At 38.5% G+C, this 23,908-nt stretch overlaps 1 protein-coding gene across 1 annotated transcript in view; it reads left to right on the top strand.

The window, feature by feature from the left end:
* ANOS1 (anosmin 1) overlaps positions 1-12,485 on the top strand; it is a 187,242-nt gene extending 174,757 nt beyond the window's left edge. The window contains exons 10-14 of the mRNA XM_063083774.1: positions 6,085-6,179; positions 8,793-8,964; positions 9,784-10,001; positions 11,119-11,260; positions 12,427-12,485. Of these exons, the coding sequence (XP_062939844.1) occupies positions 6,085-6,179; positions 8,793-8,964; positions 9,784-10,001; positions 11,119-11,260; positions 12,427-12,485 (686 nt within the window). The remainder of the gene's footprint in view (positions 1-6,084; positions 6,180-8,792; positions 8,965-9,783; positions 10,002-11,118; positions 11,261-12,426) is intronic.
* Positions 12,486-23,908: the final 11,423 nt, after the last annotated feature.

Below are 23,908 nucleotides of genomic sequence, written 5' to 3'. Positions count from 1 at the left end.
CAAGGAGCAACTGGGAGTGATAACTCATGTAACAGAGGCCAGCTAGCATCTTTTTGTCAGTAATAACTTGCTTTACTAATCCAAATGCCTCATGGTCAGCCAGTGGCCCAACTGTTTTAATCGTACCCATTTCCAGTGTCTGAGCTACTTTAACCTCCCGGAATGTTTCCTAACGTAGACCAACATTAAATCATCACCAAATAAGCACCCATCCCCGCTGGTCTGAGAACATTCTTTGTGGTTGGCCAAAACCTTGATTCCAAAGATATAACTGACATGAAATAGGTTTGTAAAAGAGAATATTCTGTGCAGTAGTGGTCAGTGGTTGACCACTAAAGCCTCCAGTCAAAGCCATTGTGATTATAGTGTCGCTGCCTATTCAAGGGGCACAGATTCCATATCCATCTTTATGGGTATGTTGGGATTTTTCTTTTTTTTCTTGTGGACTTTTGTAGATCATGAGTCTGCCCTTTGCTGGTTCAATTCTGCCCTCTCTAAATACTCGTGCTAGACATTTTTTTTTTTTTTTGAGCTGAGAGGAAGCACTTGAAAGGCTCTGTGTGGATTCCTTTCAAAAGGATAGCAAAAGTGTGGAATCTGGAATTTTGCTTTTACATTGTTTAGGGAGATCCTCCTGAAGTTTGGATTGTAAAAAGAACATCATGTAAAAGTGTCTAGATAGGATCCTCCTGACTTCACTGAGTATTCTAGCCCTTTACCAAAGTAACATAGCACAGAAACACATAGAGTTTAATTTTGCTGCATGAATCTTGCTTCTGAAAGCTAGTGGCAGAAGCTGTTGGTTTTTAATCAAGGTGAAAAATGAAATATAGAAAGAAAGAAAAGAAAGGTCTAATTTTTTCTTTTATGTTAATCCTTTAGATAGATAATAAACTTTACAGGCATTAATAATCATCTTTAGGAGAGCATTTTAATATCTCCAGAAATATGTTCAATTTTTATTTGAAAATGTAAAGTTTAAAAAATTAGAGTTAACTTAGATATCAATTAATGCATTTTTTTCCTGTTTATTTTGTAAATGCACACATACTTTATGCCAGGCACTGTGCCAAATGATGGGGATAAAACAGTGGGTAAGATACATTTTCTATTTCTTAAGGAACCTGAATTTCTGAGGGTTAGACACATAGGTGGTTGCCATGTAATAAGATATGTTCTTCATAGCTGTATGGGTAAAGAGCTGTAGTAGGTGAGAACAGAGAGCCCTTGATTTTGTGTGCAGAGAAATGTTCACAGAGGAGGTGAAGTTAACGGTGAATTTCAAAGGCTGGGTTACTGATTTGGCCGGGGAAGATGAGCATTTCTGGCCCAGGGAATGAGCAGAGATACTGATGAAAGAAAGCTTAGGAACGTCTGTGTCAGTGAGGTTGAGAAAGTGACCGATGGGGCTGGAGAGAGAGATCGGTGCCGGATGATGAACAGCAGCGCAGGCCATGCCAAGGAGCTTGGATTTTGTTCTGCACAGTAGCACAGGGACATGAAATTGCTGGGGAAGGGTCCGGGTAGGAGTTGGAGATGTTAGCAAAAGTAGGTGTGCAAGGAGAAAGGATTAGAAAAGTTCAGAGAGATCATGGGGTTTTGTTAGGTGGTTAATTTCAGTAGCCCAGACAAGAAAAAATCAGAGCATGAAATAAAGGCATTAGTGGTAGGTAGAAGGTGAAAGGGGTTCATTAAGAGATAGTAAGCGTGGCCATGTAATTTGTTCTCTGAACTGGGATTCTTTTGAAAGTGAAAGGAGGTATTCTTGAACATTATTCCCCAACAGCAGTTATATATTGTGACTCTCCCAGGAAAATCAGGATATACCTATGGTCCCCTAGATACTTAGAAGGGAAGAGGGAAAGTGAATCTAGATGGAGCCTCTACCATTGAGCTAGTTAAGAGTAACCTGGAACGACAAAGATTGTGAACAGTAGAAGTGCAATGTGTTTCCTGCAGAAGATGGAGAATTTGGCTTTGCTATGTTGGATTTGACATAGCTGCATGATATTTAGAAAATGCCTTGTAGGCAGTTGAACGCATATGCCTAGAGTTCAGGAGGCAGCTATGTGTTAGAAATGTGGATTTGCACTGGGGCTGTAGTGTAGTCCACATATGCTACTGTCACAGGATCTGTGAATGTTGGTTTATTTCCATTGGATCACCCAGCCACCCACTAAACGAGTCATGCTCTAACGAGAGTTTCATATTTTTCCAAATAGCCCTTTTTCTCCCCATTTCCCTTTTTGTTTTAAATTTGAAAGCCAAATTAACATATCAATCACAGCAGAGCTCATTATGTGAAAGCACAGGGTAGAAGCAAATCGTGGAAAGCTTTGGAAAGTCCAAAGCAAAATGCCAAGGAGAGTATTTATTCCAAACGTATTTCCCATTTTCTTATGCAGTCACCACGTGACCTATTAGAATCCCAAACCAGTGTTTCCCCAGACATTTCTAAAATGTGTTCATATTCGTAATTATCACAAACATAAGAAATGAGAGATCTTTTAAATTGACATACTGTCCTGTGAGTATATGAATGCTGTATAGAATGTGAAGATGAGTTCAGTTTCTGCATGGAAAAGGGTACTTGGGATGGATGTTCTGGACCTTTTGACTCTGTAAAATTAGAAATTATAAAACTTAGAAATTTCTAATTTCTAAAATTAGAAATTTTGATTTGACAAATTAGAATCGTAAAATTGGAAACTGTGCAACTCAGTAGACCCATGTCAAATAGTTTAAACCTCCTTGACACAAGTAGCCAAATATTCTTGAATTGTAATCTATTTCCAACAGTGGATGTCACATTTCCTAAAAGTGGCTGTGGGCAGCATGTCACATTTCCTAAAACAGAGGCTGAGTGGGGTTTGGAACCTAAAAGCACAAATCTATTCGTTTCCTCCAGAATTTCCCAAAGAGAGAGCTTGAATTTTTGAATTATTTATTATGACGTAGCATATAATTTCACAGGAAAATGAATTCAAACAAGCATAAAATATTAGCCTTCTCAGTGTAATGCATGTGATAGTTGGGATATAACAGTGAAAAGTCTGGAAGAAAACAAATGTTTTCAACAGTGAATTTAGAGAATAAACATTATTTTAAAAGAAATACTTCACTTAGCTAATTTTGTTAGTAATTTTATTACTAAAATGACATCAGTTCATTTTACTGGGGGATAACAGGATGCGATTGATTTTTTAAGGCTTTCTGGCTTTGGACTTTGTGTTTTTCCAACCTAAATATGAAAAATTAGCTCAGACAGCGAGAAAACTTTCATACTTCCTCTTTAAGTAGAAGTGCCTAGCAGATGTTTAAAAATTCTTATTATAATTACATGAAACTAAAAAGTTTGTGTTTTTTTTAAATTGAAGCATAATTGATTATACATATTTTGGGGGTGCAGTGTTGACTGTCATTATTTGTGTACAATATGTGATGATCAAATCAATATTATTAGCACATGTATTATTACAAATCGTAATTATTCTTTGTGTCCCATTCGCTCTTTCATTAAATGTTTGCTGAGTGTGTACCAGGCACCATGCTCATTTTTGCTCATACAACAGTGACACCAAACAGACATTATCTTCGTGTTCACGGAGCTCTAGCCAAATGGGGTCGACAGGGATGAATCAAATAGTCACAGGAACAAACAAATCCTTGAGAACAAGAGACGACTGCGTGAGATGACTATGCAGAGGCAGCTGAGGGCATCGTCCGTAAGATGCGGCCCTCGAGATGGGCAGATCATCCTTAATTGTCTGGGTGGGACCGATGCCATCACCAAAGTCCTACAAAGTAGACATAGGAAGCAGAGTGACAGAATCAGAGGGATGCCATTGTGAGAAGGACACAGCCTGGCGTCGTTGGCCTCGAAGAGGGAGAAAGGACACCACAGCCACCGAATGCCAGAGCCTCTAGAAGCTTGAAACAGCAAGAAAGCAAATTCTCCCCTAGAGCCTCCAGAAAGGATGCAGCCCTGCAAACACCTTGATTTCAGCCCAAGGAGACCCATTTTAGACCTCTGACGTCCAGAAGATTATATACATTTATGTTGTCTTAAAAAAACTACAATTTGTGGCAACTTATCATTGCTGACATAGGAAACTGGTACACTACCTGATTTAAAACTCATAGCGACCTGTTTCACGGGCCAGATGAACATCCTTATTTTCAGGTAAAGGAAATGAAGCTCAGAGAAGTCCCAAGACTTTCTGGCTCAAGCCCTTCTTCCTTGAAGGTCGTGCACGAGGGCCAGCGTGCTGCCTCTAAACCCAGAACTGAGAGCGTGAACACACGGGACAGTGTAGGGACAGGCACCAGGGGTGCAGTTTTAGAAGTGTTGAGTTTGAACAGCCTCTACATAGGACAGAAAGTAAGAAGCACCGGCAATTGAAGGGCACCTCTCAGGTGGAAGTAGAATTGGGATGCTATCAGCAGGAAAATGATTTTCAAAGTCATGGGAATGAATGAAATTACCTGTGGAGGTGACATACAGTGAGATGAAAGGGCAGTGAACTTGGGCATGGACGCGTTTAGAGTGGAGGGAAGGGATAGAGACTAAAAGGAGCTTCCCAAGTGTCGTTCCTGCTCCCAGACAAATAAAATAACATCATAAAGTATGTAAAGGATCCTTAGGATACGTAGAATACTCAGGTGCAGCCAAGCCTGGTCATATATTACAGCAAACCTAAATCCCCCGGCCACCTTATGTAAAATTGCAACCCTTTGTCAATATACCCTACCTCCCTCATTTCTGTGTTCACCTGTAGACTTATTACCTTCTAACCTAACACACATCTTATTTACGTAGTTTGTGTATTATCTGTCTAGCACCATTAATATGTGATTCAGGAGAGCAGCCACTTGCGTGGGATTATTTCACTACTGTTGAAAGAAAGAATACGGATTTACTCATCGATTGTTTGGATACCTATGGCTAATGTATAATAATAATAATAATAATAATAATAATAATAATAATAATAATAATAATAATAATAATAATAAACCCTTGATGTCTGTTGTGTAAAAAACGAAAACATTTAGTAAGTAAGTGATTTCCCTTTTGACTAAATGCCACAGGTGCCCACTTTATCTCTGTTTACTTTGTCTGATTTAAAGTTCTTCTTTTCTGGTTCCAAAGTGCTCAGGGCAAGTTCCCACTAGATCACTCACTTCATCAAAGAGTTTTTCCCCTCTGAAAACCCCCATCAAATGCTTGGCATGGACATTGGGGACACAATGGTAATCACTGGCGGCACAGGGCCGTTTCACTCCTTTGGACACACCTGGGGATGAATAAGCCTGCGCCTGTGGGAAGCTCCTTTCCCACACTCGATGAGTTGCTTTCCTCCACTTTATTGCCCAGCGCAAAGAAATGCACAGAAAATAGGCTGTTCCACCCGGGCATGAAAACCTCAGTGTCAGCATCCCCACCTGCCTTTGCAAGCACCAAGTCACCTTTCAGTGGGGATCAGAGATGGGAACTGCGAGGATACCCTCATGCAGGGGTTGGAAGCCACCTCTCCCAAGTGTCCTGAGAAAGGAACCTCATTAATTCTATGCTTCACAGGAAACAATATGAACAGCCAATTCTTCAAGTTCCAAGAACATGCTCTTTTTCTTGGGTGGGTTCAATAACTTTATCAAAAATCATCTTTATCAAAAAATGTAGGATTGAGAGACTCCTGATGATTTTCTGTTACATTGGCAATTATCCTTTCTTGTGAGGCTTCATGTGTCATAAAAACCACGACAGGTTATTCTCAAGACATCTTTGGAATCATTTTCCTATTACTTTACTAATTATCTTTTTTCTTCTTGGTACTGTACTTGCATTTCAGCACAGGTTTTCCTTTGAGAGTATAATACATTTTTCCTTTACCTCTTAATAAGTGAATAATCAGAATTATACAAAGCCCATGTGGCTCCTTGGGTTCACTTGTGAGTGCATTTCATTGGTGGCCTGTATAATTTTATTTTGTCTCTTCCAATTTTCTAAAGTTTAAGAACATCAAACTACATGGAATGTGCCTTCCAAGCTGTCCTTTGTGTTTGTGTGTTTTGATATCATAGATCCCAGTGTCAACCGATACCATGTGCAGTGGTTTCCAGAAGTGTGTGCCCAGAACAGAACGGCCGGATCGGAGACATCATCTGGTACAACTCATGTAAGTAGATCGTGCTTCCTCGGCTCTCAGTAGCTTCTAGACTTATCGGATCTGTGCATGAAATTGGACAGAGGATGTGCAAACCGCATATGTCCAACAGATAACTCATTCTCACAAATCAGCAACTGAGTAATGCTTTGGCGAAAGCCGAAATCACTATGGTCAGTATATCCACTCATTGAGAGCTTATCAGCACAGGGCAGGTCCTCTAATGCAGAAATTAAAGACGCAGGGCTTATACGACTCCCAGTTCAGTGAAGAAATATTTCTGAGTATCTGTGTGCTTCATCTTAGTAGTTAAGACCTTTGAATTATTTTCTGAATTTTGACTTGGCACCATGATCTAAAGGTGCTATCTTACCAGTGATTTTCTACATGACACTGTCATTCGGCAGCCCTTTTTGTCGTGTATCCAGTTAATGAAAGATACTATCTTTCCTATTCATCACAGACCCACATTATGACTTTTAATTTTAACAGAGCATTAAGCTCTTTGGGGACAGCAACTCTGTCAATACTACTCAAAATATTATTCCCAATATGTTGGGTTTAATGCATGAGTGTAGGTTAGAATCAGCTAACATAAAATGTTTAAACTAACACAAAATGTTTAAGAGGGGATTGCATTATGCAGGGTGTTGAGGACAGCTGTTTGTATATAATGCATCAGGACAATTTGAAAAACCCCAAAATGTGGACCCCAGTGTACAATATTTTGGTTTTTGACATGTAACTAGAAAATTTTTCTACTGAACACTTTGTAATGCAACAAGTTCTGTATTTTTAGAATCATATCTGATCGTATAACTTCAAGATGGTAAGATAAAACAAGTTGCTGGATTTGCAGAAATAGAAAGTTAGGTTTTTTGGGAGTGTTTTTTTTTTTTTGGTTTGATTTTTTGTTTTTACCAGATTTGACATGTCTCAACCTATGTTCACTAAAGTTGCTTGTTTTATTTATCTTTAAGTGTTTCCCAAAGTTTGTGGCCTTCAGCAGAAAATAAAACAGACATTATAAAAATGGGAATATATCTGAAAAGTAGTGAAAGAAATATATGGAAGCAGGATTTATTAAATTTTTTGAGGAGGGGGTGTTTACTTTTTTTTACTTCTATGTGCCTTGGAAACTGTGGAGCCTGGCTTCTGTTCATGTGGGTACCCGATCCTGTGCTTATCACGTGTAGGAACTCTGAGAGCGACAGTAACTATCCACCGAGCACACAGGAAGGTACTTCAAAAAGTTCATGGAAGATGCATATTTTCTTGTAATTCTATTTTTCCACGAATTAAATGATCTGGTAGAAATAAGAATTAAAGTCTCAAGAAAAGCACGTTGCTAAAGGCTTGGAACTTGTCTATTTTCATTTTAAAATGATGTTTAGATCTAACTAATTTGCTTTCGTGCTGCAATGGAGCATCAGCAAGTTTGCCGATTGCTACAGAAGCCTGTCTTCTTCGCCACATGAAAGCATTCTTGGAATATCTGTGAAGCAGAATCCTTCATGGCTAACCCTGGATTGCAGTATAGGCCCTTACAAAGTGCAGATTCATTCCTAAAGAAAAGCGATTCAGACTCCCAAAGAGACACAGCAGGCTTGGCTTGTCTGCATGGAGCTATTTCCTGTTCCCTTCTTGATGTTAATTGTGCCGAGTTGGGTCGACCTCACCTCCTTTCACCTTCTTCATTAAGGGCCCAGCCTAAGTCGTCACTCCCAGGCTTTGTCATATCTTTTGTGCTTCACCAACTGCAGTGACTTGCCTCCCGACTCAAGTGACCCAAGGAGGATTTGAGCTTTTATTTTTTTCAGTTTTTATTTTAATTCACATCTCGTGTTTTCCCTACAGCCTGGCTGCTGTCTGGCAGGAGCCTCTACCTGCACCCACAGGAGAGCAGACAAAGATATTTCATCTGTAGCTTTTATACACACACATTAAGATTTGAGAAATACAAAATAGAATGGATAAGCATAAGACAAATATGAAAGAAACATCATTACAAGCTCATTATCACAGTAAATGTCATGTTCCCATGTTAGTGTAAAGTTATATTCTAAGTCTCTGACACCTTAGTAGTTTAGCCTGTTTCTTGTACTTATATTTAATCACAATGTTATGGCAGGATAAAATAAAATAAAATAAAAATAAAATAAAATAAAAGCGCTCCAGAAAGGGAGAAAATACATTGCTAAAGGATATTATCATTTTTTTTTTTTGCACAGAAAAACTTACATATAAACTCAGCCTCAGAGAAGCCTGAGTTAGTGTCTTTTTTTTTTAACTAAAAAAAATTATTTTGTATGTACACCTTTATACTGCTGCTGTCACTGATGTCAACACAGAAATGCTCTTTGAGAGTGTTAGAAGTGGCTGCTTTGATGGGGATCATTACAGTACTGTTTAATTCTAGTGGGTATATCCTGCAGCTGTGGGAGTGTTTCACAATTGTAATTAATCAAAGCATGGACAGTGTCTCCTTTGAATTTTTTATAAAAGACATATTGAACACACAGCATTTATTGGAACATATCCTTGTTGGAATACGTTTTCAACTCCTGCCAATTTTTATTCCCTAATGAGATTTATTGCTAGCATATTCTCTTTCTCTTGCTCTAGGAAAATTATATAATTCTTCAAGACCTGTCATTTTCCTGCAAGTATAAGGTGACCGTCCAACCAATACAGCTGAGGGGTCACTCAAAGGCAGAAACCGTTTTCTTTACCACGCCACCGTGCTCCTCTTTTAAGGGCAAGAGCCACAGGCACGTTAGCTGCCCTGGCGATGCAGGTACGTTGTGACCCAAAGACCTCCGCCTTTAGGTCTAAGATGTCAGCAACGCTGACAACCTTTCCAAACGGTGTTTCACAAGACCCTAAACACTAAAATACTCTTCCTTCTAAATTATAATATGATGGTCCAATTTGAAGGCAACATATGTAGGGATATATGCATAATTTTATAATTCTGACAGCATTGGGAAGATGTCCTTTGCTGGCAGTATTATCTCTTTAGAAATGATGACACATGTTTAGATACCACTGGTGTTTTGGCGTGCTTAGGCATAAATTATTTCATGTTCATTCTACTTCTTTGCCATGTGAGTTACTTTCACACACTCCCCACACCAACACACCAACCCCCATGTCTGGATTTTCCATCCCCTTCTCCTTGCCCAGTCCCCTTTCTTGAAGTGGGAACCACAGGGCTCCCTCAGTGCAGTCCCCTAAGCTCTTTCCACCCACTCTCTCAATGAAATCAACACTCACCCTTCCCTCTGCGGTCATCACTGTTCTCTGAGAAATGGCTAAGTCTTGTCCTTGTCTACACATGTCTCCTTCTTCCAGCCTCAAAGCAGGCTTCTAAAAATAATCCCCAAAGGATCAGAAGCATTTAGCCCAAAGTAGAAGCACTGAGACCCCTACTTCATCCTCTCCCCAAATGTCAAAAGGATGATAGCCTGAGCCCATGCTTAAAGAACGAGGTCAGCTTGCTCCCACCTTCCCAGAGAACTGCTGCCTCAGGTCCCTGCAGTGAATATAAAACACGTCCCACGGTCACACGTTCTCCGGTAGTCTAAGCCATGTCTTCCTTTTTGCATCACTGCAGGTCTACTTTCCAAAGTGCTAGCCAAGCCGGAGAATCTTTCTGCTTTATTCATCGTCCAAGATGTTAACATCACCGGCCACTTTTCCTGGAAGATGGTCAAGGCTCATCTCTATCAGCCCATGACTGGGTTTCAGGTGACATGGGCTGAGGTCACGACAGAGAGCCGACAGAACAGCTTACCCAACAGCATTATCTCACAATCCCAAATACTGCCGTCGGTAGGTGTCTCCTCGTGCCCCGTGTCCACGCTGCTCAGTCTTCGTGACCGTCAGAGTCGGGTGTCTCTGTTATGCCGCGGGCTGTCCTACTGAGTCTTACGTCTGCATTTGCTTCTTCTGAGCGTGTCCTTTTGCAAACATGAATGCACCACTAGTGCTTCTGTGACTAGATAAGCAGTAGCATGGGCTATCATCTAGACACATTTTGGTTACCAGCACCAGCTTTTTAACAAGCCTTATCCTGTCTATCTCTATGCAAGTGATTTAGCCGTTTCCTCCTGTCTTTGTTAACCCCATGTCTCTCTGATTCAAGGGGAAATGCCCTGTTTGGAGGGTTGAATTGGGGGAAAAAATACCTAAAAGAAGCTTATTATTTGTCTTTCTTTTCCTCTTTCAAATTTGGCTAGTGCCCATAATGAGTTGGCCTGTCTTCCAGGCCACTTAATTCCTTGGCTTGAAAAAAAAAAAAAAAAAAATGTGTGGGCTTTTATCCTCTCTGAAGATGCACTTAGAATACCCAACTCCTGTTCCAAAGTCCAAAAAAAAAAAAAAAAAAAAAAAAAAAAATAACTGAAATCCTGGAAGGAAAAATTCCAGAAATTAGAAGCCGGTTATTGTATTGAATGTACTAGGTTTTATTGAATTTTGAGAGGAATGCGTTGGCATAAAAATGACCATTTTCAGTTATGGGTATTGACAGATACTGTGTTTTAAAGCGAACAGTTGGCTCATTCACTGAAATTTGGATGATCAAGAATTCACATCACAAGATATGCAGCTGAAAACTTTAAACCATGGGAAAGTCTTATGTTAAGGAATAAAAAAACATAAAGTCCCAGGAGTGAGCCCTGAGAACTGGCACCTCGGCACACTTTAACTCTGCCAAGTGTCATGTGCTGCCAAGAACTGAGCTAGGTGCTAAGATGCCGCCATACGGCAGAGAACTCCAGCAAATGAGAAGCATTCTCCAGATGAAAGTGGGGCTTTAAAAAGCAACCAAACACACACGTGCACAGTATTGTCGTGTGGGGGAAAAGACCGTCCTAGACTGTGTGTCCCCTGTGCATTGTCTCTAAAAGGTCACTGATGAGCACCTCCTTGTGTCTTGCTTCCTCAGGATCACTATGTCCTGACAGTGCCCAATCTGAGGCCATCGACCCTCTACCGACTGGAGGTACAAGCGCTGACCACAGGAGGGGAGGGGCCGGCCACCATCAGAACGTTCCGGACGCCCGCCCTGCCCCCGTCTTCTGCACACCGTGAGTAGACAGACTGTCAGGGCTTGTGGACACAGAGGAAAGTCTTGGTGAAAAACAGAAATAAATGAATAAGTGATTACAGATCTATGGGAAATAGGGGATTCTCCTTACCTGAAATTGCATTTGCATCTACTTACTGGATTTTATATAGCTACCTTTAGCATAAATTGCACAGTTGATGCTGAAGTGCTTTTTCTTCCTTTCTTTACGCCTCCCTCCCTCTTATTTCTTCCTTCCTCCCACCTTCCTTCCTTCCTTCCTTTGCTTCTCTCTCTTGCATTTATTTTCTACATAATACATGCTTTTTCCTGGTTTTTAAGCCATAAATACATATGAAAAAGAAATCGATAGTCTCACATCAATCTGAAATTTTTTTTTAGGATTTTTCAAATATGACAATATAGAGAGTAACATTTTGCTCAGGAACTTATTTTCTTGTTACATAAATTTTACTGTAATATATAACATAAATTTTCTTCACAGTATGACCTAAATCCATCAACTTGATTTATTGCTAAACCAAGTAAAATTTTAAAAAGGAAATTGTCACTTACGCTTTCAAAACAAGTAGCCTCTTGCTGATTTTTTAATTATGTACTTGGTTTACTTTTTTTCCTAGTTTAACTTAAAAAGAAATGTCTAAAGATTTGTGTAAGGAAATTGAGAATTTTAGTTTCAACTCTGATCTTTTGTTTGTTTGTTTGTTTGTTTGAATGATGGGTCAAATTAGTCCTCTTTTGAAGAAAAACAGAAAGTATGACAGTGGGGGTGCTTGACACACTCTTAAGTTTGAAAGGGTTGGATAAAATGCTTTTCTGATATTCCTCCACTGAAATTCTGTTTAACAAAAGTATTTGTTAATATTACATTTTTTTAGGGAATAAAAAAAGATTATGGTTTGCTTAAATAATTGTGAGCTTAAGTAAAAGAGCTGGTCTTCTTTCTTTTGTTATTTTATAGCGTTAGGGAGGGACCCAAGGAGGAAAGACAAGAAAATATGGGGAAGGGGAGAGAGAGAAAAGACAGAATGAATGAGCGTGTTTGTACATCGGAATCAGAAGGGAACATTTGCTAGATTCTGGTGCTGTCGCTACAAAGAATTGTATTTCTACTGTCTATTTGGTTTGTGTAAAGTGACGTGACTGACCTATTTTGTCATTTCTTAGGATCCCATCTTAAACACCATCATCTACATCATTACAAGCCTTCTCCAGAAAGATACTAAACTCTTCAAAAAGGTGTTTAAAAATTGCACGAGTGTGTAAGCTTGTGGAACTTAGCCTCTAGCCGCGTGTGCTTATAGAAGCAATAGGAACTTCTCAGAAGCCCTCACTCTGTGTAACTTTAGTGCAGTAAGGACTTGTATCAATCGCGGATGCATCTGGAAACCAGGGACAGAGAGTTATCCAGTGAAGATGGACACCAATTCCCTGTGACAGTGGAGAAAATGAAGAATAGGCCTACTTAACTCTAAATTTTGTCTTCATATATGGTTTTGCTAATCTCTGTTCAATTATTGCGGAACTGAGATTTCCCTGAATTTGGAGCTGCAAATTCTCAAAACAAAGTAGTGTACCAAATACACAATTCATACAAACACTAAGTATAAATTTAATCAATAAGATATATATTTTTAATTAAGTTATTAACTTGATTTGCAAAATCAACTAAGATTATACAGCCTTTGGACACTATTCTTCAAGTTTTTCATAAGATCATTTTTATCGTGGGCGAGTTTTTAATGGAAAATTTGTAACCTGAAATACACCACTGAATTTCAGTCTAAAAATACTCCCACTTTAATCACGCTATGCTTCTTTTTATACAAAGGAAAATACAAGTTGAATCTGTAAGTTATGATTTATTTACAAAAGACACCCAAAGCCAGAGGAATTCAATGAATTAAACTGCTAACCAGACTTTGCCTTGCAGAAATGAAAATTCTTTTCTGGAGATACTTTTAATATTTTACCTTCTAATATGAAAGATTTTTCTGGTATTTTATCTTATTTATATTTTACCTTATTTTCCTCAATGCAGCAACAGCTAATAGAGCACTTTGTTTTGTCATCTGAAAATTTACAAAACCTCTTGATTTGAAGGAAAGAATCCCAACTATTGAGCAGTTTCCAATTTTTAGGAAGATGAGCCTTTTTAAAATCAAAATAAGCTATTTGTATGCTAGAATATTCTCAGTAATGTTAATAAAAAGGGCTTCGGTTGATAGAAAAGGACGATTATTTTTGCCTTTAACCTTTACTCTTTCAAATCTATCATCTCTTATCATTTGGAACATTTGTCAGGCTCCAAACTAGCCCCTTGTAGCATGATGTCAAGTCAAAACATGTCTACGATATATAGTGTTCCAGTGTATATTGGGGCAATCTAAAACACAAAGATTTTTAAAGAACTGCCCACATAATGTGGTTTGAAATATGCACAGACACGTGTGCCCATATAATTATATGTGTGTATATATAGAACTATATATGCATATACATATATGCACACACAGACTCATGCATATACGTGAATATACCTTGAGTATGAATCACTTAATAAATTGTTTTCATAGCTCACCAATACTGGATAAACATACAGTTTTTCTAAAGGTCATAAGGATAATATACTTTCCCCATCAATGCTGATTCTACAAGAAAGGGGCAGTTTATCAAAATTAAAAGCGATAAAAGAAAGGCTTCCTTGTTTCATTATCTACTCAAGTGCAATGGAAGACAATCAGTTATTAAGTTGTTCTTAGGTTTTGATGATGGGACTGTCTCCTAGTCCTGTTGTTCTGAATGCGTGAAAATGCCTGACACTCCTGGGGACAGAAGGTGACTCACAGTTCAAGGACTCCCTGAGTCTTCACTGAAGAGTCTAAAGGCAGGTGCCAAATAAAATGGAGAGAAATGACTTTTACTATTACGTCGACACACGTCTTTAGGAAACACAAGCTATCAACATGGATAGCTGAAAGTAGATATTGAAACCCGTTTCCTGTGTGTTAAAATACTTAAAAGGTGGATAATGCAGGAATGTTTTCCAGCTTTGTACAAGTATTATCAGTTGGGAATCTCAGATTGAAAGTTCATGTTGGTTCTGAATGGTTCTCTGCAGCTCCTAACGTAGGCTGGGATGGACTTATCGCAATGTATTGTGAAACCACCTGCTTCCAAGAATTTTTGAATGGAGAAAATGGGAAATGGTCTTCATTTGAAAACACTCCCGAGCTTGATCAAACTGGTACCATAGACATCTTTCTCTGAAACTATGCTTTATTCTACTGCCATTACAATCATCTGAATTTTAAGTTCCTAAAATTTCAAAAATTAAAACTTTTTATGATTGGCTACCCATTTAGCTTTTACCTTAGTTTGTCATAAACAAATCCAAATATTTATGCCAGCAAATTTTTATACTGCTGTATAGTTACAAATGTGAGAGTATATACATAGATACAAAATATTATTAAATTATTATATAAATTTAATTTTATAAAATCTAATTATGTTTCCTTTGTCTGGTTAATAGACATTGAGCAAATAAATATATTTTTCAGTTCAAATGATGGTTCTGAAGCTTATGTCTCCCTTAAAAAATCTAAAGCTGTTCTTATGAGCTTCTGATTTTGCTATAATATTCGATAATTTTATTTTATTAGTGCTATTGGAAGAAAAATGTTATTCATGAGATAATAAAAGAAACATGAGTTTTTAAGTGAATTTTAATAATCAATAATATCAAAGTGATTAAAAATGTAATTACAATTTTTTGAATTTTAAAAATGTTAGTGCTCTAATGAATGATAAAACCTATGTTTTTGGTGTTTTTTTTTTTTTTTTTTTTAAGAAACATAGTTTGGTGCCTAATTCTCTTATACGTCTTATTGAAATTAGATGCACTTCTCTAACGTGAGAAAAACATATCCAGTGATAGTATTGACTGTTTAAAAAAATTGAGCTCACCAAAATTATTAAGTCATCAAATACAGCTAGTTAACTTGATATGTATTGTAGTTATATATATGCATTATTTCCATCTACAACATTTACTCCTTAGTGATAATTTATCTGTGCAGCCTTTTTTTTTCTAACTGGAACTCTATAGAACAGCTTTCACAAACCGTGTGCCCTTTCACGTCATTAACTGTTTTAATACAACATCTTAGGGAAGATAAAGTTTGTGACAGGTAATTTTTGAAATGTTTTTTAAACAAAGTTAAAAGATTAAAGAACACATAGCCACCCGACTGCCTCTATAGAGCTAGTAGTTCTCCACCTAAGCACTGTCAACTTTTGGGGGCTGGATAACTGTGGTGAAGACTGTCGTGTGCATTGTAGGGTTTTGGTCAGCATCTCTGGTCACTGGATGCCAGTAGAACCTCCTCCCCTGAGTTGTGACAACCAAAAGTGTCTCCAGATATTGCCAACTGCCTCTGGGGGCTAAAGGCACCCTTGGCTGAGAACCACTGCCATAGAGTGATTTTTGTGGAATAGATGAGAATTTGCCTTTTATAAACAATCCAATAAACTGTAGGAGCAAGCCCTGGGAACCAACGGGCAGCCAGGAAGGTATTCCATTTGACTTCAAAGGCCTAAACTGTGTCTTTTATGTCCACTGAAAAACCTGCTTACGAGACTGAACTTTAACTTGTATCTCTATCGTGCAAGTACAAATATTAGTTTTGCCCTGTGTATCAGGAAGTGCCACTTGCAATATTGACACTTATTTAATGCCCTTTCTTACACAGTGTGCCACGGGTTCCTCAAGTTTAATCATTTCCACGATTGCAAATAATTCTAAACCTTTTTATACAAACTTTCACAATGGCTAAATAAATGTTGCATGTACTTTAACGTTCATTTCAAAATACGAATGAATCCATAAAGGTGTAGAGTCTTATCTGTGGTTTTGCATGGCCAGACTCAGTGAAAGGTACATTGTGGACTCTCATGACTGTCTTACCTCTACTGAATATTTTAGCAAGTTATGCAGTTGACAGAGTGATTAACAGAGGTCTATATAATAAAGTTGTTATTTTTTTCCCTTTACTTAATTATACTGTCGTGTGAAGATAACAGAACTGCTCCCTTCTCATCCAGATCATCTGTAGAATTTTTGTCCCTTCTAGTGGTCATTTAAAGTCAATATTTATTTATGTATGTAATAAAAAAGTTTGTTTTTTGTGTATGTCTGTCACATTATTTAGAGAGAAGTAATCTTGTAAAAAACATTTTGTAAAAAACAAAAGAGTATTGTAAATAGTCTGATATTCTGTGACTCATTATTTTCATGTTAGAGTTTGTACATACTGGTTCAGTAATAAAATATCCTTAAATCTGCCCAATGATTCAACTCATTTATTTCTTAAAGAAATGTTTTTGTTTTGTTTTGTTTTTTCAATTTAAGAAGAAAAATGGGCCGTTTCCTGTGCTGCCAAAGAGATTCAAAAAGCCTGGCTATTCGTGTCAGTATGAATGGGGTTTGAGGTCTGGTAAAAGTTAACAAGACAGTACTTCATCCTAATGAAAGTATTATGGAGTCTGACAATTAACACTTTAGAGTTCTTTCATCATATTTACAGTCATAACTCCTGATGGTTTTGGTGGCATTTTTTATCAATGACCTACAATGTTAAGTTGTTTTTTTCTTGCCTAGATGTATCCATAAAATGCTAGATGTATGCAACACTAATAAGCATTCATCCATATTTCTGCTTTTCGATACTACATACTATGTTGAAGGTCTTTCAATCTCCAATATCCAAGAGGAGTTTTGAGACATTTCTATATCCCCACTTTGACATTCAATTGACCAGTAATATATCTGCTGACGAATTGGAAGAATGCGTAAGAAATAATGTGATATTATCCAGGGGAATCTGGATCATTTTTTTCCTCCATAAAATCAGTTATTTGTGTATCTTCCCACTTAGTTAACAAACATGTCCTTAGTCCGTGTTGTGTGTCCAATCCGGTTCTCGAGGGGGGGGGAGGGGGATGTTGATTAATGGAAATCATCAAGTCGAAGGTATACCTGTTTCCCAATGTTTATCGCAGCACTCTTTACAATAGCCAAGAGTTGGAACCAGCCCAAATGCCCATCATCAGATGAGTGGATACGGAAAATGTGGTACATCTACACAATGGAATACTACTCAGCTATAAAAACGAATGAAATACTGCCATTTGCAACAACATGGATGGACCTTGAGAGAATTATATTAAGTGAAACAAGTCAGGCACAGAAAGAGAAATACCACATGTTCTCACTTATTGGTGGGAGCTAAAAATTAATATATAAATTCACACACACACACACAGACACACACACACACACAAACCGGGGGGGGGGGGAAGAAGATATAACAACCACAATTATTTGAAGTTGATACAACAAGCAAACAGAAAGGACATTGTTGGGGGGAGGGGGGGAGGGAGAAGGGAGGGAGGTTTTGGTGATGGGGAGCAATAATCAGCCACAATGTATATCAACAAAATAAAATTAAAAAAAAAAAAGAAAAGAAAGAAAGACCAACTCCCTGTTTTTATGGATTCTTCAATCCAGTAGGCAAAGACAAACAATATAATAATAAATGTGAAAAAGCAGATGATAGGAAGGTCTGTGCAAAAGGAAAACACACTGTGTTATGGAGTGACCATGAGGCTCCTGTCCAGTGAGGAGGTCCGTCAACACTCCACTGAGGGATTGACGGTTCAGCTAAGACCTGGGCCAGGGGAAAAGCCAGCTCTGTGAAGAATGGGGGATGAGCACTCATGCTGGGTGACAGGAGAGGCGCTGGGATGGGAAGTCTAGAGTCACACGACACGTTTAACATTTTATACCATCACGCTGGCTGTCATATGCAGAAGGTCAGGGGTGGAAGATCAAGTACAAGACCATGACCGTAGTCCAGGTAGAGATCGAATCGTGGATTAAAAGGCAGGGGTCACGTGGATGTGGAGAGAGGCCCACAGATTGAGGATAAGTGTTGGAAGTTGTTGACACGACTTTGTAATATGTGGGGGTGAGCCAAAGACAGTAATAAAAGTGCCTCTTAGACTTGAGGCTGGGGTTACTGATTGTCTTCTGGGGCTGTTTATCCTTCATTTGTTATTTTATAGTCTCTCAAAAGTTATGAATTTTTTTCCTGCCAAAAATCACTTAAAAGTTTGTTATTTGTTCCTGGATAATCAGAGTCATGATGTCTAAAGATACTGTTCTGATCAGCATTCTGTAATTCAAACGATGGTGATGCATGCATAAAAATAATATTAGAAGTACCACCCAAGAACCCAGACACAGAAGGTCACATATCCTATGACTGCATTTATGTGAAAGTCCAGAACAGCTAGCTCCACAGAGACAGAAAGTAGATCGATGGTTGTCAGGGGTCATGGAGGGGGAGAAAGAGAAAAGACTGCTCCATGGGTATAGGGTTTCCTTTTGGGGTGGATGAAAATGTTTTGGAACTAGATAGAGGTGATGGTCACACAACACTGTAAACATACTAAGTACCACTGAACTGTACACTTTTAAATGGTTTATTTTATATTATGTGAATCCTACCTCAATAAAAGGAAAATGTTAGCAATATCTAAATTCCAAGTGCAGACTCAGGTGTATGACATATTCCATCTTAATGTAAATACAGTTTAATGACTCTTGCCAGTGATGGGCAATTCCTGTCTATTTGTGGAATAAACTATCCCTCTGATTTTTAAATAAAAAGTAAGCAAAAATGAAACCAGAGACAGAATTTTACTAGTGTAGATCTTAAATAGGACTTGTCAGAAAATGGAGATTTTATTCTTGGTTTCTCCTGAGAGTGACACATTCTGGCTAAAGATGGCTGCTGCCACAGCCCCACCTGCCCGAGCACCCGTGCCAGTTGCCTGTCCATCTGCCACTACTGAGGTTTTATGCCCCCGGTCTCCTCCTGCCTTAGAGGCTCGACTTTCCCTAGAGTTCTTACTGCATGATCTGAAGCCTCACTCCTCTGCATGGCCACTGCCCCTCAAACTGGTCTTCAGCCCACCTCCTTCAAAGATCAGAGCAATTGGGGCTCCTGACCCAAAGATTGGGCATGAAGGCTGTAATAAAAACTTCTCTCACATTATTTTGCTTTTTCAGCTATATTACAAGGTCAACAGGTTTTTGGGGTTGGCTAGTGGCACAGAGAGGACCCAAAACCCAATGGATACTTTTAGCATTGTTTCCTTTGGGGAAATACTTACACACAAATGAGTCTTGAGAATATAGCTTTGTTACAAATTGGAGAACACTTTTACATGCACCAGCCACCGATGGAACACGGCATTGAAGGAGAGGTAGATGTGAATGACAGAAAAAATTTTAAAAAAGAATTGGGCGCTCTGTCGTGCAGTGACACATGGAGCATGCATGTCCTTTCTCTGCCTCAGTTTTCCCATCCAAAGTAAGGATTTTGCCACTTACTTCATGGTTACTGTGAAGACCGGGTTTAGACATGCAGAAGTGTTTTGGGAATTCCAAGAGAGAGAGTGTGTGTGTGCACGCACCTGTCTAAAAATGTCAGACAGCTGGGGTGGGGATGAAGGGTTTGTAATCCTGAATACAATTTAGTGCAACCAATAGAAAAGTGCACTGGTATATTTGCACCAACACTTCCTGATATCCAATGCCTGGGAGAGAAGGAATATATTTTAGAATAAGATGAGGAAAGTGAAAGGTTTATGTAGGATCTACATAATAAGATGATTTAACCTATAGAGAACATGATAAGAGGAACTTGGAAAAGCAAAGACTAAGAATAAAAAAAATTAGAATTAGGGGGGCATTTAGAGAATAGGGCAAAGAAATTAAAATGGTCAAGGGGGTGAGGAGAGACTATAAAAGCCAGGACATAAACGCTGAGGGCTGCAGCTCTTCTGCATAATAATTAAGGGACAGAGGTCTGATACAGTTGCCACATCGAGTTTTATGATGGGAGCCCACTAGAGTAAATGTGACTCCAGAGAGGTTTACATTCAGCATGTGAAACTGACGAAGAGACTGAGGAAGAGCAGGTCTCCACGTATTTTATCAACTTTAAATACAAATCCAGGCCCTCCATAGTTTGCTGATCTTCCTTAAAGGAGTTTTCTTTTTCTTTTTCTGTTTTCTTTCTGTTTTGAGAAAATTGAAGATTTACCAGCAACTGTAAGAAATAATAGAGTATGTTACCCTAAACCCTTCATCCAGTTTTCCACAGTGATGACATCTTCTGAAACCATATGACAATATCACAACCAGGAAGCTGATGAACCACATACCTTACTCAGATCTCACAGGTTTCACATGCTTAAACTTGTGTGCATTGTGGGTGTCTGTGTGTACTTAGTCCTGTGCAACTTTATCACATGAGTACAAGCCATTGTGTTTAAGCAGATGAACGTGTAAAAGACACACAATTACTTAAAGAAATTATTTTTAAGGAAGTTATTGCATATTTTCGTACATTTCCCTAAGGCTGAATGTAATTTCTTTTGTGCTGATTTTAATTTTAATGCAATAGAAATGATCAACTCAATACACATTTGATGCCGTATTGAATTTCAATGAATTATTTTCATAAAGGGGCAGAGTACCTAACAGTTCTGTCTAGAAAAATCTATCTCGTCCAATGAAACCAAATTTGTGTTTAAAATCCATTTCTCTGAGAGGAATCCTGGTGCATATAAATGGTTTATTTGAGGAACTGAAAAGAATAGTGAGATGCACTCTTATTAAGAAAACCAAACATTACCCAAAGTTCGGAAGAGAATCAACTTTCCAATTAATATAATGCTTAAAGACTGAGTTTTGAACAATAGGCTCTGATTATTAGCACGATCCTGACCCTAGGTCAGGGGCTGTCAAAACTGGCTGCCTGTTAAGATCCCCAGGGGAGCTTTTAAGACCAATGTCTTCCAGCACCTTCAGATCACGAGTGAAGTATGGACATCAGTGGCATTTTAAAGGGTCCCCAGGTGATTCTAATATGTGCCCACTGCTGGGAACAGCTCTTCCAGACCTTGAGGAGATATTGAATGACAAATGTTAGAAACACTCCTACTTGCAGAGCCAAAGAAGCAAAAAGTCACATTGAAGCATCACATTATGACTGAACTAGAATAAAGGTTTCTTCCCCTACACTTTGCTTGACTTAATGATATATAAAGATGTAGATACAGATATGAGCTTGCATGCAAATATATACACGTGTGGATAAATATGGGTATAATAGATACAGTCATAATAGACATCTCTCTTTCAATCTTCTTTCAGGTGAGATTGAGGATTTATTGTAGGGAATATTAACAAAACACAGGGCTCGTCAAACACAATTTTGGAAGTTCCCGAATGTTGTTAGTAGAAATTCCATCTCTTTTTGTGACCTTGTGAATTAGCTTTCAAGGGGCAGCTGGTAGTGATTTAAGGGCAGTAAAATATAGCCAATTAGAATCGATCAGTCATTATTCTTATAGCACCAGATGATGCTGCAATCCAAAGCGGATGCTGACTTGACCTTTTCGTCCCTGATATCTCATTCCTCACCTTGAACAGCAGCCAATCAAATGCAATTGGCTTCTTTATGATTAATGAGAACATCCTGCGCTCCTTTGTGGTCCACCTCTGCCTTGATCACAAGGCCATCCTCGTAGTTTGTTGTAGTTTACTGGAGAGACTACTAACAGGATTAACCTCTAGAGCAAGCATTTACTAAGGACTGACTGATTCTCGGGTACTGAGTGTGTCACTTGTATTCCTTCATTCATTTCTAAGACAGCCCTATGGGGCTGGCAACATTCTAAAGCTGAGGACAGAGAGGCCAAGATCATTTAAGTCAGTTGCCCATAGTCAGGTAGCTAGTAAGTGGGCGAGTCTGCAAACGAGCCCATGGCGTCTGGCTCCAGTTAACCATGAAACTCTTCTGCCTTCCAGCCTGTCCTCCCATAAGCTCATGTTTACAAAAGATATTACGTAGCCTGAAACAAGTAAGCACCTGATTTTATATATGTGTACATACATGCGTATGTAAATATGTATATGTATATGAAATACTCTGTATATACATATAGAATACTATGTATTTGTGCATAAAACACTAAGTATATATGCATGAAATGCTATGTAGATAGGTATAGAATATTGTCTATATAAGAATGAAGTTCGATGTATATATGTATGAGATACCATGTGTGTATGCACAAAGTGCCTATTATACTAAATATATATGATACTAAATATACAAGGGAACTTCAAAAAGTTTATGAAAAAATAGAACGAAAGATGAATGAATCTTTCCGCGAGCTTTTTGAAGACCCCAGGTATTATCTATGTACAGACAGAGAGCTAGTCACATGTGAACGTGACTTGATAAGTTGGAAGTAGTTCTTTGTCTGCCTTTTTGAGTTACACCTGACTGATTCCATCAGAATATCGATGGTGGGATGTTTCGAGAGCTTCCAAATTAATTGCAATATACAGCTGGAGAGAGAACTACCGTCATGTGGGGTTGTCCCAGCCCTCAGGGCAGAGCTGAGAACTCAGCAGTTTGCTGCAAGCTGGCTTTTGGGCATGTGTAGTGAGACCGGTGGTGTGTACAGTGAAGGGGAGCAGACTTTACGCTCATTCACAGAAGCTTTTCCTTTCTCTCTACTCCCGCTCTTATCAGGATAACAGGGGAGAAAGGTAATTGTTTTTGATTATTCTACACAGGAAATTATCCCCACTTTTTAGTTTCTGGGTAAATTTGGGATATTTCAGAAGACATACTTCTAAGGGCTTAGCCAAGGACGTGGTAACAATTACCGTATTTATGGCTTCATGGGTTTTGTTTGCAATGATTCACCACCCTGGCCTTTGCAAATATTTGCATTGTTCTTGCTTGTCAATCACTTGCAGTCAAACAGCCAATCAGATGGTGAATTTGTAAGTCTAGGCTAGAGGTTTTAAGAAGAGAATTTAGAGGAAACCCCTTTGCAGGTTTGCTATGAGTCAACGTTCCAGTCTGAGATAGAATACAAGTGGCAAAGTTAGTAGATTTGGCTCAATCCCATGCTTCTGAGCATTGAGTACCTGCCAAGTCAAATTAGACTATAGATTAAAGATGCCTTTTGCAGGTGTTTTTCTTAGGGAAATGTTTCTCAATATTTTTTTTTTTTACTACATTTGTATAGAAATAAGTGATTATTGAATCAACTATATGAAATGTTGACTATAAATATCAAGTAGGTATTTTCCTTAACGTAAGAAAGGTTTATGGACTGATAAGTAGTTTGAAGATACTCGTTGAGTATTATTGTTTTTTCACATGTGGACAATTGCATTTTTCCCCAAATTAACTGCATGCAATGTTTTAAGATTTAATAATTAAAGTGTGTACTAGTTCAGCGTTCCCAAAGGTCGTCATGTTGGAGGAAATAGTTGACAAAAGACCCCAGTATCCCAGTGGGGATACCAGTGAGGCAAAGCCTTTTCATGTCTTCTTTATTAACAGATTCACTTATGACACTTCCTTCATCTAAAACATCAGGGTGTGTGACTGGTTCCAAGCTTGAGAGAAGATGCCAGTAAATTGTCATGGCCCTCCCAGCATCACGTATCAGACTTTCCCTTGGCATTCTGACAGAGGTTCCCAGA

This window comes from Cynocephalus volans, chromosome X, assembly GCF_027409185.1.
Source record: "Cynocephalus volans isolate mCynVol1 chromosome X, mCynVol1.pri, whole genome shotgun sequence".
Taxonomy (NCBI): domain Eukaryota; kingdom Metazoa; phylum Chordata; class Mammalia; order Dermoptera; family Cynocephalidae; genus Cynocephalus; species Cynocephalus volans.
The sequence above is the reverse complement of the archived record's forward strand: the minus strand, read 5'-3'. Positions and strand labels throughout refer to the sequence as shown.